The 19,689-nt window shown below is 43.7% G+C and overlaps 1 protein-coding gene across 1 annotated transcript in view; it reads right to left on the minus strand.

Moving 5' to 3' along the window:
- Positions 1-435: 435 nt before the first annotated feature.
- The window catches only part of ptprga (protein tyrosine phosphatase receptor type Ga), a 277,028-nt gene continuing 257,774 nt past the window's right edge, over positions 436-19,689 (minus strand). Inside the window, exons 14-29 of the mRNA XM_024427029.2 lie at positions 19,497-19,588; positions 15,374-15,465; positions 10,934-11,030; positions 10,624-10,706; positions 10,293-10,427; positions 10,016-10,150; positions 9,666-9,838; positions 8,039-8,174; positions 7,617-7,763; positions 6,541-6,634; positions 6,123-6,199; positions 5,669-5,797; positions 5,016-5,162; positions 4,713-4,855; positions 3,849-3,984; positions 436-3,229 (exon numbers count right to left, since the gene is read on the minus strand). Coding sequence (XP_024282797.1) covers positions 3,083-3,229; positions 3,849-3,984; positions 4,713-4,855; positions 5,016-5,162; positions 5,669-5,797; positions 6,123-6,199; positions 6,541-6,634; positions 7,617-7,763; positions 8,039-8,174; positions 9,666-9,838; positions 10,016-10,150; positions 10,293-10,427; positions 10,624-10,706; positions 10,934-11,030; positions 15,374-15,465; positions 19,497-19,588 — 1,963 coding nt within the window. The 3' untranslated portion in view covers positions 436-3,082. The remainder of the gene's footprint in view (positions 3,230-3,848; positions 3,985-4,712; positions 4,856-5,015; positions 5,163-5,668; positions 5,798-6,122; positions 6,200-6,540; positions 6,635-7,616; positions 7,764-8,038; positions 8,175-9,665; positions 9,839-10,015; positions 10,151-10,292; positions 10,428-10,623; positions 10,707-10,933; positions 11,031-15,373; positions 15,466-19,496; positions 19,589-19,689) is intronic.

A 19,689-nucleotide genomic window follows, 5' to 3' on the forward strand; every position in this document is an offset into this window, starting at 1 on the left:
AATCTTTAACAGTGTTGTTTGTCTGCTTTGTAAATCTGACAGCAATCCAGTTACCTCCCTACCCCTGTAATTATTGCTTTGATGACCATTACACTTTCTATTATGTCATTTGAGGCTAATCAAATATCCTCATAATTACTGTGCTTTCCAATAATTGATGCTTTCATAATTACAGTACTCACGCATACTCTCACTGTTTAGCCAGGTCTTGTGAACAGAATGTAAGCTCTTGAGATCAGGATGTGTAGGCTTATCAAAAACTACTTGGCTGTTCTGGGAAAAGTCTTCACTACTTTACCACTAGATGGAAAGCTTGTATCTAATTATGTGATACAAGGATAGTGGAATGATAATGCTTGATTCCCAATATATGATACAAATGGCTAAATCCAGTACACAAAGGCAAACACGGACCACACAAGGATTTCAACAAAGTACATCAAAACCCATATTTTATTTTAAGTATAGCAATACAATGTACATATTAAATAACACTATAATAGAATGCTTTGTAATAGCTATCAACAAAAAAAAACGTTTTTTTTCTCACTTTTTCTTTTCTTATTTCAGGTTACAAAAGAGGAAGCAACGCCACCCCCCCCCCTGTTCAAAATGGTCAATGGGATGAAATTATTCAGTGACTTACTAGATCTATTCTATTGCACACTCTGACAACAGAAACATGAACATGAAAACAAAAAAAAGTAATAACGATAATATCACAATCACTGCCTTAAAAGTTAATGGGAGGCGTGGAATTGTATTGCAATGTGATGACGGCCACTAACTCAATGCACGAAGACTTGGTTTCCACGTTTCACCACAAAAGCAATGCAATGAAGGAGTTGAACTGAGAGAAAGAAAAATAGCTTTATATGAAAATATAAAATTCTATGATTATATACCATAGATACAAAGTTTCCAGAAAATGGTTGGTAATAGAAGCAACAAAATATGTACATTGTTTTCATGATCCACTAGTGTTTGTGTTTTGCAACACATTAACACACCTGACAGTGGACACTAAGCTCAGTGATGGAACAAGCAAAACTGAATGAATGAAAAACAGCTAGTGCTTAACAATGCAAAATGCCTTCAGTGACAAAGGGACAAAAGTCAGCTGTTTACCCCAAATGTTGGAGTTATGACTTAATTCAATAGCCCTCCTTGGAAGGAGATGAAAGATGACGAGTAAACAAAAAGAAGGAATTAATGCATCTCTCTACTTTATTATTCCACTAATTGAGTCAGAACTGAGATATAATAAAATTGCAATGATCTCCCCCTGTAGCAAAGGGAATTTATAAACGAACACAAGTTATGACGAATTTGTGCAGAAAGTCCAGCATGTAAACTAAAAGATGCCAAATGAAGCAGAAGAAAATGCACACATCCTCACTCACTCAGTCAACAGCCCACACATTACTGACAAAGGAAATCAGACACAAATGAAATAAGCTCTCCCTCTCTCTATTATTTCTCTTGACGGAAATTAGTATAAGTCTTTGGTAAAAGTTACAAATCATAGGTATCCTCTATGTTTTGTTGTGATAATCAAACACAAAATATTCTAATAGCATGGTCATTGTGCTGTTTAATTAATTCACATTTTTCTTTCAAATGCAAATCACAGGTGGTCTCTCTTTCCTTCAGATAACTAAGGGAGGTATTTAAAAAAAAAAGTGATTCTGTCAGGAAATGAAGGGGTGGTGGTGGGAGTACAACTAAAACAGGGTCAATGAGTTCATGTGAATCACTCTAGGACTCCAGTAAAACTGTCCTTGAACCACAGTAAAACTGTCCTTGCTTAGGCCACTAAGTTCCCACCTGACTGAATCTGGAGCAAAACCATACGACGGTCATAGCATACAATCATACCACACACAAGCAGAGTCAAGCAACGGTGAGGATTAGAAACTATGTACACAAGGCCGTGTGACGTGGGAGCATACCTGCTTCAGGATGGACCGGGGGCATTATAAACATACGTTCACCCAAATAATCAATTCAACAGGCAGGACACAGAGAATGGCAAACGGCTGTATCACGAGTATCCATTTTCTCAAAGAAGTTTCCACTCACACAAGGGTATCATCATTTCTTAATTTAACTAACTTCTATGACTCTGCGTTGACTATTAGCAGCAAGAAGCAAAAAACAACTGAGCCAGAAGGGGGTGTAAGTGTGCAGAAAATCAACACTGGCATTGACTAAGAGTGGTAAACTGTTGGATCAAGTGGGACTCAGAGGCAGGTCATGACATCGGACATCTACAAAATCACAAGTTATAATGATAAGGATATTCATATATGTGTACATATATCTATATATATATATTCAAAAGCATAATATGAATCATACAAAAAACAATACAGGTTCACAGTAGCTGTTATAATATCACCTTCAGTATTCAAATATGGGTTTGAATTGCTAATAAGATGCATAATGAAGATAAGGTGATACAAACAAAAGAAGAACAAACAAACAGAACCAATGACCCTATTGGCTGTAAGTGTGATTGAAACCAGACTGTCGAGTCTGGCAGCAAATGAGTGACATGAGCCATATGGGTGAGCAGAGGAGAGAAGAAGAGAGGTGGGGAGAGGAGAAGAGGTCTACTGTAGTGACACCAGGTTGAAAGGGTTATTGATATGAACAGGAAGTTATGTCACTCTCGCTCCTCTTCCTTATATGAGCCAGTAGGGAGCAAACGGAGCAATGAGGGTTTTGCCATGGGATGTTGAAATCAGAGCTTAAGTGTAGTAGAACAGAGTCCATCAGCTTAGTATAGGCAGTAACACTGACATTATAGTGCAAACAAGAAAGACAGAAGTGTGTTTCGTTGTTGTGAACTCAAAAATGCAGCTGCAAACGTTCAGTAGGATAACATTAAGACGTAAAATGGCAAAAAATAAATATCAAAAACTTTTTCATCAGTGTAAAAAAGTAATCAGGTTATTCATTTAACCAAGAGTCTGGCAAAAAAAGGCCTCAAAGTATTGTCTTATAGTCAGTTTTACAAAGTAAGTGCCTCTCTCTCTGCGAGGGCCTGGGGCCACTCAGGCCTGGTGGGTGGGGTCCTTCAGACGAGGGACTCCATGCTCTCTGCCTGGTCTGACTCATCCGACATGGCCATGGTACCGTTTCTGTCCAGCGACCATAAGCCAGAGCCATTCTCCTTGGAGCTGATCAGACTGAGCATAGCTTTATAAAGGTACTGGTACTGATCCTGTGGAGGGAGAGGGAAATGCTGTAAGGAAGGGTGCAAACTCAAAAAATGCAATCATGTAGCCAATTTGCATCTACACTATATATAGAAAAGTATGTGGATGTCAGCACAAGAACTGTTCATCAGGAGCTTCATGAATTGGGTTCCATAGCCGAGAAGCCGCACACAAGCCTAAGATCACCATGCTCAATGCCAAGTGTCGGCTGGAGTGGTGTAAAGCTCGCCGCCATTGGACTCTGGAGCAGTGGAAAAGCATTCTTTGGAGTGATGAATGACACTTCACCATCTGGCAGTGCAAAGGACGAATCTGGGTTTGGCGGATGCTAACTGCCCGAATGCATAGTGCCAATAGTGTCATCTCAGTGCCAGAGGTGTCACTATAGACCCTGGTTCGATCCCGGGCTGTATCACAACTGGCCATGCTCGGGAGTCCCATAGGGCAGTGCACAATTGGCCCTGCGTCCTCCGGGTTAGGGGAGGGTTTGGCTGGGGTAGGCCGTTACTGTAAATACGAATTTGTTCTTAACTGACATGCCTGGCAAGGTCCATACAGAAATAGTTTGTCAGGACCTAAACCCCATCGAATACCATTTCATAACCATGCTACTAGTCTACTTACTATATCTGTGAATACTCCAGGCCTCATGAGGTTGATCATTTTGGCCACCTGATAGACGCCCACGGCACTCTCACTCTCCAGCTGCTGGGACAGGGTGGTGAGGGCACAAAGCATGCCCGCTGACACTGCTCCGAACCTGGGGGACAGGAGAGGAACACACAGGGTTAACTTCATAAGCCTTTAAACAGGACAGAGACACACGTTCACATAGAAGCATAGGGCCCAGAGAGGAACTGAACGTCAGACTGGAGACTTAAGGAACACTGCAGCAAATGAATTCCATGTGAGACGACAAGAGGAGTTCAGCCCCTTAGAGAAAGAGGGACGCTCACAATGAAAAGGTTGCTGCTTTTATTAACAGCTTTGTCAAGTGCACTGGAGATACACAGCCTAACAACCATGTCTAACCAGCTAATGAATATGCAGATAATTACTACAGCCGTCTATCCAAAACCTCTTAGGGGGGGATACCATAGTAACGTTACAGAACTGAAATACTCAATTAGTCCCTTTTTTCTCTGCGATGAGACAAGCAATCTTCATTATCCTAATGAATAAACATGACTAAAGCGGCATGTCTCGTCGTTGGGAGTGTTGTTCGTCGCCGCTCATGTCTGTCAATATTAAGCAACGTTCATTATTTCTAATTGGATGGCGTATCAGTGTACCTGGGGGTGGGACTCATTAGAAGTCATTCAATGGCTATGCTTACCAGGTATGCTGTAGATGTGAACGTGTGGGTGGGTGTGTGTGGGAATAACAAAATGTTCTGTTGAAACAGCTTACAGTATACAGTATTCAGTTCGCTTAAAAGCAGAGATGAGTGTTCTCTCTGTCATTAGGAATAGGATGTGACACACTCACTCGTCGTGTACTATGGTGGGTCCATCTCTGGTCATAGCCTCCTCCTTGATGACATTGATGAGCTCAAAGGTGCTGCTGATGGGAGCGTCAGGGTTGGGCCACTTAGGGCACTGGAAGTGACGCACCTCCAACACATAGTCATCCTGGGGAGAGGAACAGAAAGAGAGGAAGGGATAGGTTAGTGTATGTAGGTGTACATACAAAGACCCTCCCACACACACACACACACTCATGGAGGAAAAGACAGTCATACACACAGAGGTAGGTCCATAAACACCCACACACCCACACACCAGACCGTACCTGTGTGGCCTCCAGGATGAAGTCGTGGATGATGATCTGCTCCTCGTTAGAAAGGCATAGTCTGTCTTTGCTGATAAGTGTGACAGTGAAGGCTTCACAGTTCATGGCCTCCTCTCGACTCGGCCAGTACACAAACTCATCCTCCGCCTAAAGACACACAGCCAAATCAAAAGGGGGGATTAGTATGAAAAGGAAAAGGGAGGAGAGGGAAAGTGGGGTTGAGACAAAAATAGAAAAACACGAATGGGTTGAGTGAGACATTTCAGTTTAGTAGAATCACTGAGAGTTTATTCTGAGCAAAGCATTAAGTCCAAAACTAAACAAACTGTTAAAGGGGCGGGAATATGAGTGCAGAGGTGCCCCCAATCAGTGTGTGAAATCACAGAGAGTTTATTAGAGAGACATATGGCTGACTGGAGTGACTGATACAGCTGCTGTCACTTCCAGTCCTCATCTCAATGCTTCCCACCCCAAAATGAGTGACTTCCTGTGTGAACACTGGGTTAAGGCTGGAAAAGACCACGCTTAGGGTGCTAAGGCAGCCTTTTAATAGACCAAAGATTAGGCTGATATCTGAACTGTTTTACCTTTAGTCTGTGTGCTTGTGTTTGTGTGTGTGTGCGTGCGTGTGCGTACGTGTGTGTGAGACCCACCAGCCCCTGGTTGTCCGGCAGCATGACAATGATCTGTGCGTTGTGGTCCCAGATCATCCGCCAGAAGTCTTTAGTGGTGTGGGGCAGAGGATGCTGGGTAATGATGAACTCATTGCTCCTGTAGTAGCCCTGTGGTGTCACAACAGAGGTCAAGGGTTCAAGCAAGGGTTGTGTTGTGGTTAAGAGGAAAACAAGCCAGTGTGCCTCAGGCAAAACCTGCCACAGCAGCAGCCTACCACTGCTTAAAACACCTTACAGCTAGCAGTCTACATTTAGTATTCAAAAAAGTCAACAAAAGACAAGTCCATTCCTCTCAGTTGACAGCAATTAATGTCTATGAGACAAATGGATTTTATATCAAAATATTTATATTCCTTGTTCAGTTGGTCCAGCCAGGTGTGTGCCTGAGGGACAGTGAATGATTGACAGGGGAGGAACAGGAGGTGGTACTCACCATTATGTAAGATGCGTTAATGTAATCTGTGCCTTTCATACCGGGCAAAGGTGCCAACCCCACCCTCGCTCGCTCCGCTGCCATAGAGACACAGAGAGAACCAATCAGGGCACAGTGATCATAGAGCTATGCAGCAAACATGTTCTTATTGGTTTACAAAGCGAGTGAGTGATTTCTATGAAAAGCAGCCACAGCATACTCACTTAAAATAACTATAGTACGAGCGCGGACCATACACAATCAGTTATGTGACTAATTACTGTAGATGAATGACTTCCTGACCATGAATAGAGACTAGGGTAATCAGAAACAGGACACTGGAAAGCAGCAGTCTAGCCTGGAGCCAGTGCAATAGGTGAATATGGCCGTCAGGTGGTGCATGGATCATATAGTCAAACAAGTTGAGTATTTGACTTACAGGGTACCACCGAAGAGTTGCGATTCTTCTCTTTGTTGCACTCCTTCTGAGCACTGAAGCACTCCACAAACCTGGCGTTACACTGAGTCACCAACTGCAAACAAGAGAGGTGAGAGGGCAAGAAAGAGGGATAGAGAGATTGATGAAAAGGGGGGTTAGATAACAATGATACAGTCAGGGTTGGGGTCAACTCCAGTTAATTCAAGTACACTGAAATTCCAATTTCAATTTTCTTCAATGCTAAACATTCTAGTAAATTCTTACTCAGATCAAATTCAGCTGAAGGAAAAAATTGTGTTTTCATCTTAACACTCCTGCCAAATGACAATTACAAACACTGCTAATTCTTTGGAGAGCAGAAATTAACATAGGACTTGACATTTTTGGTATCTAAAAAACAAATAAATATTTTCTCCAAAAAATGATTAACTTCAAATCCAGCCTTGAGGCTAATTGCATTAATATCACAATGGCTGCCATTGTTTTGCAAGAGCATGCTCAATCTCTCCTGACCCTGGGCCGAATCAAATCACACCATGGAGGAGAATAATGAGAGCCAATTACGATCTGAGCCTGTCGTCAAACCAGGCGACAACCTGGACCCCCCACTGTGATAGGAGGGTTCACATTGCCCTGGCAACAAGTGCAGTGAGTAGCATTAGTCAAAGAGGGCACCCGGGGAGGAGAAGTACTCTTCCCCTAAATGTATTTCCATTCTAATTACATTTACGTCTCCAGCAGTGGGCCCAGACAGAGATCAATCAAGACTTTGTGATGCTGAGAGACATCTTTAAGGGGACAGACATGACACCCTGAGATCCCTGCGCTGGGAAAACAAGGGAACGATGGAGAGGGAAGTGAGAGAATAGAGGGAGACATAGAGAGTACGATAGAAAACGATAGGTACGGAGAGAGAGAGAGAGGGGTACAGAGAGAGAAAGAGAGACAGAGAGCGAGATATATGCAGGCCGAAAAAGATAGATTCAGAGAAAACCTGTTTGAGAGAGAAGGAGCATGATAGGCAGAGAGAGAACAAGATCTAGGGTTCAGTAAGACTGAGAAGGAGCTGATCAGACCTTAAACTGTTTCTCCAGCCGAGTCTTGCCGCCCACCCCAGGTGTAAGGATACTGTTGACATAGCTGTGCAGCTGGCTGGACAACACCTCTGTCTCCTTCCCCATGATGGCCTCAATCAACACATCATGAATGAAGATATACTGCTCCTATAGGCCAAGCAAGATGGAGAGAAGCAACACCAAGTCAGACATGCAGACAGTGGCTGTACAGCTCTTTGTAAAGAAATGATGACAATGGCTATGGTCCTTTGGTCCTGGACAACAGTGGCTATGTGATGCATGCCTGGAGATGGACAGATTAAAACACAGCTGCATAAGACAGATAAGAAAGACATCATTTGCTTTCACACAGATGCTGAAGTGAACAGAATGTCACATAGTGAGTATAGAAGGGTGTTAACACACACACAAACTGGACCCACCTCTGTTTGTACCAGGTAGTTGCGCTGGGTCCGGATGTGTTTGAGGAAGCCCAGGACGTTGACTGTGCTTTTGTCCTTGATCTGCTGCAGCATGCTGTCTATGACGATGTAGGTCCCCGTCCGGCCCACACCCGCACTGCACACACACAGGAACACACACATTGGAATAGAGCCCTTCAGGAACATGGACAAAAATGTCAATGACAGCAGCAGACCAATTAATAACTCAGCTGTCTTCAATACCAGTCCATGTCTACTACAGCAATGTTCTCTTCTAGCTGGTTCTTAATTGATCGATTCATGTCATTGGCTGGCCAGTGTCTAGTCACCTGGTTCTCCAGATCTAAACCAGTTGCTGATGAATGAGGTTCATGGTTATAAACCATCAGACACAGTGACAGTCAAGGTTAGGAGCTGGGTAGAGCTGCTCCCGAGTGGCGCAGCGGTCTAAGGCACTGCATCTCAGTGCAAGAGGCGTCACTACGGTCCCTGGTTCGAATTCAGGCAGTATCACATCCGGCCGTGATTGGAAGTCCCATAAGGTGGCGCACAATTGGCCCAGCATCGTCCAGGTTTGGCCAGAGTAGGCCATCATTGTAAATAAGAACTACTTGCCTAATTAAATCCTTTTTTCATTTTTTTAATAAATAAAAAAAACTATTGGAGATGTCATACAGTGCAAACTCCTATAAGACAGGCCTGAACAGTCTGATCCCTAACAGGCCTATCTCTACCTCCTAGGTTGACTTCCCTCTCCTCATGTCAGGGTCCTGTGCATACACTATAGTGTGAGTTAATGAGAGGAGAGGAAGCAGACGGCTTTAATCATAAATAGAGTCCATGTTCAGCAGGAGAGAAGCCAGTCGCCAGCACTGACAGTGAGAGACAGAGTCCACCCAGATCACAGGCACAGTAAAGAGGACCTTTGTGTGTGTGTGTGTGTGTGTGTGTGTGTGTGTGCCTGGCAGAGCTGTACAGTTGAGTGTGTAGACACAGCGGGCTCTGCCTGTGAAGGGCCATTCTCTAACAGCGCAGGACAGTATGACGTTAGAGACCATTACTCTCATTACAGAGGAGGGAACTTTCACTGGACAATTACAGTCCATTTCCCTGCCTGCACACCACATTACTGCCTTAAACACAGACTTAGCTAACCACGGATGGGATCCCTGGCTCTCAGGTAACAAAGGAAGTGCAGAGTAGCTGAAGTGGAAATGATAGTGTATATTTCAGACTGCAGTACATATTATAGCATGGCTCTATGCCACGTCACTCACATAACTGCACGTGAAGGGCTTTTTAATCTCAGCCGTGCCAAATCACACTGATTTATTGTCTGAAACACTTATGTACCGAGCTTTAGCACCACAACAGATGTTTTCAGAGGTGAAAAGAAATAACAAACTAAACTCCAGTAAATAATTCAACTGTCTTATATTGCCACTTACGTTTTTGGGCTCATTATTTCTCATAACTTTTATTTTCCTTTTTTGTTCTTCCTCTCTCTCATGCTTGATTCATATTTTAGACAGCAGTTTAAAAAATGTGTATTTTGCTCACTAACACTTATTAAGTCTTCTCCCCTTAAATACTGTTTTCCCATAAGAATCCCTGACCAGCCCAGTACCTGCAGTGGACCAGCATAGGGCCCATCTCTGGGGTTTGGGAGGCAGAGGACCTCCTGACAAAGGTGAGCACGGGCAGCGTGTACTCAGGGACACCCATGTCAGGCCACTGGGTGTAGTGGTACTGAACCACTGTCCTCTCACTCTGACGCCCCTTAGGATTCCCCTTCTGACCCTGGGCGAGAGGGAGGGAGGAAGAGGGAGGAGGGCGATAGAGAGAAGTCCCATTGATTAGTATCTTCCACATGATGAGAAGTAGATATCACATTAGTCACTTTTCAAGAACACCGAGACTAGTAGAGCAGGATCACCTGAGAACACAAGTATGGAGACCTGTACTACAGTCACTGACCTTTTTTACTTTCGCATTGCGCACAGTGAAGCGTCGTAGCGTGTAGCAAGCGTGCACTTTGGTGCTCTTTAGTGTGACCACAATGTTTCCATACTCCTCACTGTTCTCTGTGGGCCAGTACTGGTCACATTTTCTCTGCAGGGACACAACACACAGGGTCAGGACCACTCGTTTCATTAATCACAAAGAAACCTAAATGTTATTACATGGTTACTAAAAAGTCATTACTATTTTAGTACTGAGAGGAAAGAGATCTATTGATTTGTAGTGCACATACTCTTCCTTTCTCCACCAGGTTGGTGATCATGACGATGATACCAGTGTTCTGTTCCCACACCATCCTCCAGAAGTCCTCGAAGGTGGACTTGAGAGGGCCCTGAGCCGCGATGTAGGCCTTGGGCTTGTTATAGCCCTACCATACAGAGGGAAACATGGTGCGAGGCCATTCAGAACACAAACACTATTCAAAGATACTGCCTTGCTTTGAACTTCAATCGATTACACACACTGTACACGCATGCATGCAATACGCGATGGACAAACTAACTCTCACACAAATACACACTTACACGACCAAACCAGATGGCCCATAAGAGATACACACTCACATCAACATAATTGGCATTGATGTAGTCGCTGTGTTTGGAGTCCTTCCCAGCTAAAGGCCGTAGCTTCACCCGACTGTGGTCGTCTGGAGGAGAGAGACAGGGACAGTTTGAAGTGTGTGTGTGTGTGTGTGTGTGTGTGTGTGTGTCACATTCCTAGCACTACATATTCTGACAGTTCTGAAGACACCAGTAGTCTAGACAATGACAGCTGTACTCTGACAAGCAGTAACTGTGTGACATAAAGCATCAGTGCAGTGGTGTGACTGGCTGTTACGGTCCTGTATTGTGGCGTGTGGCGTGCACTACTCACAGGCCACGATGTTGATGTATCTGTTCTTGTGCTTGTTGTCTGGATGGTTGGAGTGCTCCGACGTGATCTTCATGTCCACCGTGCATCGCTGCACCTCCTGTGGGAGCGAGAGAGACACACACAGAGGGTGACATTTTGGAACGCGGTGAAAAGAGAGGTTTTGACATAAATGCCGGCGCTGTGAGTTATGCAGGCATTTCTGGTGACGTCTCCGGGATTTTACGCTGTCAGAATGTGGTGGACACAGTGACAGACACAGGGCAGATGTCTCTCTCCTTAAGCAGAAGTTGACATGTTCTCTGCCCTTTAGTTGTGTCACACACTCAGCTAACCATCACGCGATCTTCCCAAACCTCAGCTGCTCTCGTTCCAATTCCAGTAAAACCATAGAGCCACCGACTGAGAAGCTTGTAGCAAATGTATCAACCGTCCTTTAAACTCACGGCAGAAAGCATGCCAATATTGCTCATATTATCTGTGTCTCTATCCCATCAGAAAGCCAGAGAATGCATTAGCATTATGCTCCCTCAGTATCATAGCAACCAGTATATGGAAATGTTTTATGACAAACCAACAACAGTTGTCTGGCCTTCTGGCAGTAATAGGTAACGTTATGGTCGACAAAAGCCCTCAGTTTGGCGTTAGCTCCTTAGTTATTTACAGATCAACAACCTTGTTTTAGCTTTATAGATATCTCTCTCTGCATGGTACAAACATGAATACTCATTTATTCTGGGCACAGTGGAAGAATTCCGACCCCTCATAAAGGCAGAATAATATATATATAATGAGGACAGTGAGACGGGGTACATACTGACTGGAAAGCCACTGGTTGATGTGACCACCAGATGGCATGTATACATACAGTACATTACACACAGGCGTGCACACACGCAGTTACACACACACACACACACACACACGCACACGCACACACGTACACAAGTACACACACGAAACACGGATACAGCTGCCTACTGGTCCAATTACAGTGTGTATGCCAATGGGGGTGGTGGCATTACAGAATGAGATACTACATAGTAGAAGATCTCTAGCCAACACCAGGGATAATTCAACCACACTGGACATATGTAGACATTAGAATGACAAGAGGGTTATAGATAACCCCAGAACCCTGTCCGTCTATATGATGTGAAAGTCATAAGGGCACAGAGAGTTATTTTCATGTCCTATGAGACATGATGCAAATGGACACATTTATATTCACCAGAGTCACGTCAGGTAACCAACATGCTGATACGTCTTCTGAATTTGTTTTACTATAATCTCTCTGTACCTCTATCGGTATGCAGTGTGCATTTCAGCCACCCCACCCCCCCAGCTATCCAAGCCCAGCCAAACCCATTCCCCAGTCTCTCTCCCTGTCTTTACTCATCCTACCCACGTCTCCCTGGGGCCCGGCTGGACAAAGCCACTTGTCAGGGCCCGAAGACCCTCCAGCCAAAGGGGTTTCGCTCCGCTGCCTTCCCCCTTTCTCCTGCCTCCTTCCTGGGGACAAATAAAGAGCCGTGGAGCACTCCATTCACCCAGGAGAGGGCCCCCCCCTTAAACCTTAAAGCTTTCCAAGTGTCCATCACACCGGCCTGGACAACAAGGGGATGGTGGTGGGAGTGGGGGGAGGAGGTTTTGCTAGCCCCATGAGAAAACTCAGTGCAGAACAGACACACCTTCTTCTGGGGAGGGGGCCACTAAGGAATTCTGAGTGGTTTGCTAAGGGCTGAGAAAGTAGGGGGGGAGAAGAAGAAGAGAAGAAGAAGAGAAGAAGAAGAACGGAGAAAGAGGGCAGCAGAGATGGTTTCTAAAACCACAGTGATAGAACTAGGAGAGGTAGACTAGTACTAGGAGAGGTAGACTACTTCTTGGATATAGGGGGCGCTCTTTTAATTTATGGATAAAAAAACGTGCCCGTTTTAAGCGCAATATATTGTCACGAAAAGATGCTCGACTATGCATATAATTGGCAGCTTTGGAAAGAAAACACTCTAACATTTCCAAAACTGCAAAGATATTATTTGTGAGTGCCACAGAACTCATGCTACAGGCGAAACCAAGATGAAACTTCAACCAGGAAATGGGCAGAATTTTTAAGGCTCTGTTTTCCATTGTCTCCTTATATGGCTGTGAATGCGCCGGGAATGAGCCTGCCCTTTCTATCGTTTCTCCAAGGTGTCTGCAGCATTGTGACGTATTTGTAGGCATATCATTGGAAGATTGGCCATAAGAGACTACATTTACCAGGGGTCCGCCCGGTGTCCTTTGTCTAAATTGGTGCGTAATCTACAAGCTGCACGCAGTCATCCAGTGATTGAGAGGAGAGAGGAGGCTTTCAACGAGCGATATATCATGAAGAGATATGTGAAAAACACCTTGAGGATTGATTCTAAACAACCTTTACCATGTTTCAGTCGATATTATGGAGTTAATTTGGAAAAAAGTTCGCCGTTTTGATGACTGATTTAAAAAAAAAATGTTTTTGCCAAACGTGACGCACCAAACGGAGCGATTTCTCCTAAACAAATAATCTTTCAGAAAAAACTGAGCATTTGCTATCTAACTGAGAGTATCCTCATTGAAAACATCCGAAGTTCTTCAAAGGTAAATGATTTATTTGAATGCTTTTCTGGTTTTTGTGAAAATGTTGCCTGCTGATGCTATCGCTAAATGCTACACTAGCTATCAATACTGTTACACAAATGCTTGTTTTGCTATGGTTGAGAAGCATATTTTGAAAATCTGAGATGACAGTGTTGTTAACTAAAGGCTAAGCTTGAGAGCTAGCATATTCATTTCATTTCATTTGCGATTTTCATGAATAGTTAACGTTGTGTTATGCTAATGAGCTGTGGGGATAATTACACTCCTGGATACAGGTTTTTTTCGTAGCTAAACGTGATGAACAAAACAGAGCGATTTGTCCTAAACAAATAATCTTTTTGGAAAAACTGAACATTTGCTATCTAACTGAGAGTCTCCTCATTGAAAACATCTGAAGTTCTTCAAAGGTAAATTATTTTATTTGAATGATTTTCTGGTTTTTGTGAAAATGTTGCCTGCTGATGCTAACGCTAAATGCTACGCTAGCTATCAATACTGTTACACAAATGCTTGTTTTGCTATGGTTGAGAAGCATATTTTGAAAATCTGAGATGACAGTGTTGTTAACAAAAGGCTAAGCTTGAGAGCTAGCATATTAATTTCATTTCATTTGCGATTTTCATGAATAGTTAACGTTGCGTTATGGTAATGAGCTTGAGGCTGTATTCACGATCCCGGATCCGGGATGACTAGAATCAAGAGGTTAAAAGCACAAATAGCTGCTAGCATGTGATCAAAATCTCCCTCAAAATAATCAAGTTGTAGGACCATTGACTCAGATTTTAGAGGTAGGCTATAGTGCTCTGAATGAAACATGACTGTGTCTGTCCTAAAGGCTATCACCCAGGCACAGAGCATTATTGATCCTCCATTCAGCTTTCTGACTCTGATCCAAGCATAACACAAGGTAATTTTTGGTTTAGTGAGTAATATGACAGACAGAGGTTTCCAGCCTGATCTCTCACTCACTCACTCACTCACTCACTCACTCACCACTCACTCACTCACTCACTCACTCACTCACTCACTCACTCACTCACTCACTCACTCACTCACTCACTCACTCACTCACTCAGCCGGCCCAGTCAGGAGACACGTATAAATGAGCTAAAAGGCCTCTCCCAAATCATCTGCTCCATGACCATTAGCAGCACTATGGAAACCTTAAACGGACCCACACGCACCTACAAACTTATGGACACACATTCTGCCTTCACTCACACGGCAAAACAAACACAACACATTAACATAGCAAGTCACCTGGCTAACTCTACCTCTAACCCAGCTGGCTAACTCTACCTCTAACCCAGCTGGCTAACTCTACCTCTAACCCAGCTGGCTAACTCTACCTCTAACCCAGCTGGCTAACTCTACCTCTAACCCAGCTGGCTAACTCTACCTCTAACCCAGCTGGCTAACTCTACCTCTAACCCAGCTGGCTAACACTACCTCTAACCCAGCTGGCTAACTCTATCTCTAACCCAGCTGGCTAACTCTATCTCTAACCCAGCTGGCTAACTCTATCTCTAACCCAGCTGGCTAACTCTATCTCTAACCCACCTGGCTAACTCCATCTCTAAACCCACCTGGCTAACTAACTAACCCAGCTGGCTAACTCTACCTCTAACCCAGCTGGCTAACTCTACCTCTAACCCAGCTGGCTAACTCTACCTCTAACCCAGCTGGCTAACTCTACCTCTAACCAACCTGGCTAACTAACTAACCCACCTGGCTAACTAACTCCAACCCACCTGGATAACTAACTATTACCCACCTGGATAACTCCAGACTGCTTATAAAACAACAGAGAGAGCATTTATTTACCTCAAAGTCCTCTGAGAAGCCATGCTGGTTGTTGGAGTAGAGCTCTGAGATATGTTTGATGAACTGCTTGACAGGGATGGCCTCCATGTCATCTGAAAGGGAGACAATACCACACAATTAGACACTTAGTCAGAAAAACACAGTCATACACATATAGTTCAGCACACAATTGTGTCTCGGGAATACATGGGAAAGTTTAGCAGAGGAACTGAGGTACATACCCAAGATATCAACAGGTTTAATGTACACTACAATGTTTATACCAAAACTCTCTACACTATCTCTAGAATCTCTTTAACCTGTAACACCTGTTGAATATATGTATTGCATATCTACAGTTGAAGTCAGAAGTTTACATACACCTTAGCCAAATACATTTAAACTCAGTTTTTCACAATTCAAAATTCCCTGTCATAGGTCAGTTAGGATCACCACTTTATTTTAAGAATGTGAAATGTCAGAACAATAGTAGAGAGAATGATTTATTTCAGCTTTTATTTCTTTCATCACATTCCCAGTGGGTCAGAAGTTTACATACACTCAATTAGTATTTGGTAGCATTGCTTTTAAACGGTTTAACTTGGGTCAATTGATTCAGGTAGCCTTCCACAAGTGAATTTTGACCAATTCCTCCTGACATAGCTGGTGTAACTGAGTCAGGTTTGTAGGCCTCCTTGCTTGCACACACTTTTTCAGTTCTGCCCACAAATTCTCCATAGGATTGAGGTGAGGGATGTGTGATGGCCACTACAATACCTTGACTTCTTTGTCCTTTAGCCATTTTGCCACAAATTTGGAATTATGTTTGGGGTCATTGTCCATTTGGAAGACCCATTTGCAACCAAGCTTCAACTTCCTGACTGATGTCTTGAGATGTTGATTCAATATATCCATATAATTTCCCTCCCTCATCATGCCATCTATATTGTGAAGTGCACCAGCCCCTCCTATAGCAAAGCACCCCCACCCATGATGCTGCCACCCCCGTGTTTCACGGTTGGGATGGTGTTCTTTGGCTTGCAAGCATCCCCCTTTTTCCTCCAAACATAACGATGGTCATTATGGCCAAACAGTTCTATTTTTTGTTTCATCAGACCAGAGGACATTTGCACATTTGCACTTTTTCGCACCAAAGTACGTTCATCACTAGGAGACAGAACGCGTCTCCTTCCTGAGTGGTATGGCAGCTGCGTGGTCCCATGGTCTTTATACTTGAGTACTATTGTTTTTACAGATGAACGTGGTACCTGGAAATTGCTCCCAAGGATGAACCAGACTTGTGGAGGTCTACATTTTTTTTTCTGAGGTCTTGGCTGATTTCTTTTGATTTTCCCATGATGTCAAGCAAAGAGGCACTGAGTTTGAAGGTAGGCCTTGAAATACATACACAGCTACCCCCCAATTGACTCGAATGATGTCAATTAGCCTATCAGAAGCTTCTAAAGCCATGACATCATTTTCTGGAATTTTCCAAGCTGTTTAAAGGCACAGTCAACTTGGTGTAAGTAAACTTCTGACCCACTAGAATTGTGATACATTGAATTATAAGTGAAATAATCTGTCTGTAAACAAGTTTGGGGAAAATTACTTGTGTCATGCACAAAGTAGATGTCCTAACCGATGTGCCAAACTACAGTTTGTTAACAAGAAATTTGTGGAGTGGTCGAAAAACAAGTTTTAATGACTTAAACATAAGTGTAAACTTCGGACTTCAACTTAAACTTCGACTTCAACTGTATCTAAAACTTAAAAGACATGGTGATGCAACACATGCAGGTCCAGGAAGCTACATCAAAACGAACAAAGGAGAGTTGAGAGTGATTGCCCTAACCCTAACCCGTCTACTCTTCCACTCACTATGCTATGTTAAATATTTCACCAATACTTCACCAAGACAAATGAAAGAATGGGTTATTAATGTCCTTCAGCTTATGTTTCGTATAGGTGAACTAAGTTCACAGCTTTCATCTCAAGCAGAGTCATTAATGATTCACAGTCTCAATCTGGTCCTTGTTTTATCCACTTCTTCACAAAACGGGGTAAAAATAGCGAAAGGGAGATTTCCCAGGGAGTGTGATGGTGGAGAGTAATGAGGGAGATGGAGCTCATCTTAGTGAATGTTCTGTCCTAACTGTGCCTGTGGGAACCCCTCTAAACGCTTGTTTAGTGACACATACGGTAAGCAGGGCTGAACGAATGTTTCATCCACAGGCACCAAATGGGAAATCACACACCCAAACATGTGTATGAACACACACACCTACTGTATGCACGCACACACTTACTTACACACTTACTTACACAAACACAAGTACGTGCGCACACACACACACACACACACACACACACACACACACACACACACACACACACACACACACACACACACACACACACACACACACACACACACACACACACACACACAGAGCGAATGTTTCATAGAGCCAACTTAAGGGAAATGGCACCCTATACTTTTAGATCTTAGCCCAAATGATAACGGTACCTCATAGGACATGCTGTACCCCCCCCTCTGTGTCCTGCTCATTAGATATTGACATACACGCCAGAGATGCCGCTAATCATATCCTTACAGTAGACACAACATATGGAAATAAAAGGAGGTTCAAGATGTCAAACAGCTTCCTGAAACAATGTATTAGACATAATTGTCAAAAAACGGTGGCTTTGTAAAATGATAGTTGGATATACAATGGAGTAAAATACTGGGGTGTGTGGTATGTCTCTGGTAGTTAGGTATGTGGTGTGTTTTTCTGCTACTCGTTTTATCATGGTTGAAATCCAGAGAGAGAGAGAGAGAGAGATGTCAGGGAGGATTAGAGAGGTGTTGGGGGGTTTCAGTTGAGACAATTAGTGCCGTGAGGAGCAGGTTAACCATTATGGTCATATATGGCCATCCCCTTACTGTTGACCCACTGGGGCTGTTGAAGCCCTATACACACTGAGTCATGGCAAACACAATATGATTCAGTCTACTGTATTTACAGCTTTATCTGAGAGAATTAACCAGTAATCTTTAGCTTCATTTAAAGAAAAAGTATGCCTATTTCAGTCCTCCAAACCCATGATCAAGACACAAATAACCCACAAACAACCCTCTAATCAACATTAGGCTATTCTAGAAACACTGTGTTACAGTCTAATAAAGCCACATACCTGTTGATAGCTCTTGAGGAGTTACAATCTGCGGGGGAGAATGTAGAGTACTGAAGTAGGTTCTCAAAGTTAAGACCCTTTTAAGGAGGAGGAGAGTGCTCTTCTGGTGCCTACTTTATAAGCCTGCCCTGTCCACGTTCTGGGAAGTGCTTTGCCATTGGCTTAAATAGGCACATTGGACACAGCTCTCTGTGCCAACGCCCATTGTGAAGGGCAGTCAGTCAGTCCAAATGGATTTGGACGCTGGGGGAAAATCTTGGATATAAGGGGAGATGTTAGATAGGGAAGAGGGGGTCTTTGAGGGTCAATCTCCATGCCTCTTAGGTTTGATCCACTGTCTGGACAGAGTGAGAGAGTGAGAGATCCAGCACTCCTCTACCCTCCTCCCCTTCCACCCTCCTTTGGTGCATTTGGGCTAAACCAATGACGACAGGGAACTCTCATCAATCGGTTTAAACGCTAAGTCGAGTGAGTGCACACAAACATCACATCATTATGAAGGAATAGTCTGTCCAAAATTGATCACATACTATGCATCACAAACTGATCCTTTGGAAGAACAACACGATATTTGGAAGAACTATTCACTGACTCTTCAACAGAGCCCATAGAGGTGGCTGGATGTTGAAATAGTGGTCTCAGGTGAGGAGATGGGTCACATGCAGTCGCATATGGTGTCTCTACTGTATGTGAGTGGTGTCTGTACAGGTTGTACATGATTTGTGCCTACAGTATTCCAGTGAAACCAGAGAGGAGCAGAACTATGTGGGACTTGGCTACTCCCCCTTTACCCTGAGTGTCTATTACACTGAGCACAGTCAGAAAGCAAAAGTTTGGTCATCTTCAGTGCTGGGCGCCATGTTGTTGCCGGTAAGCATTCCATTCATCCATTCATGATTCCTGGAGTACAATGGGGATAAAAAGGGATGCTCTGATTGGTGCTTACCTGGGATTGGAATGACAGGGATGCTCTCATTGGGCACTACTCTAGGAGAGCTACTGTCTTCCACGTAGAAATGAGCTGTCTGGAAACACCTCCTGAGAGAGAGAGAGAGAGAGAGAGAGAGAGAGAGAGAGAGAGAGAGAGAGAGAGAAACGCACACCGTCAGTGACACGTTAGACCTGTGAATAATGTATCA

The sequence above is a fragment of the Oncorhynchus tshawytscha genome, linkage group LG07, assembly GCF_018296145.1.
Source record: "Oncorhynchus tshawytscha isolate Ot180627B linkage group LG07, Otsh_v2.0, whole genome shotgun sequence".
NCBI classification, from domain to species: domain Eukaryota; kingdom Metazoa; phylum Chordata; class Actinopteri; order Salmoniformes; family Salmonidae; genus Oncorhynchus; species Oncorhynchus tshawytscha.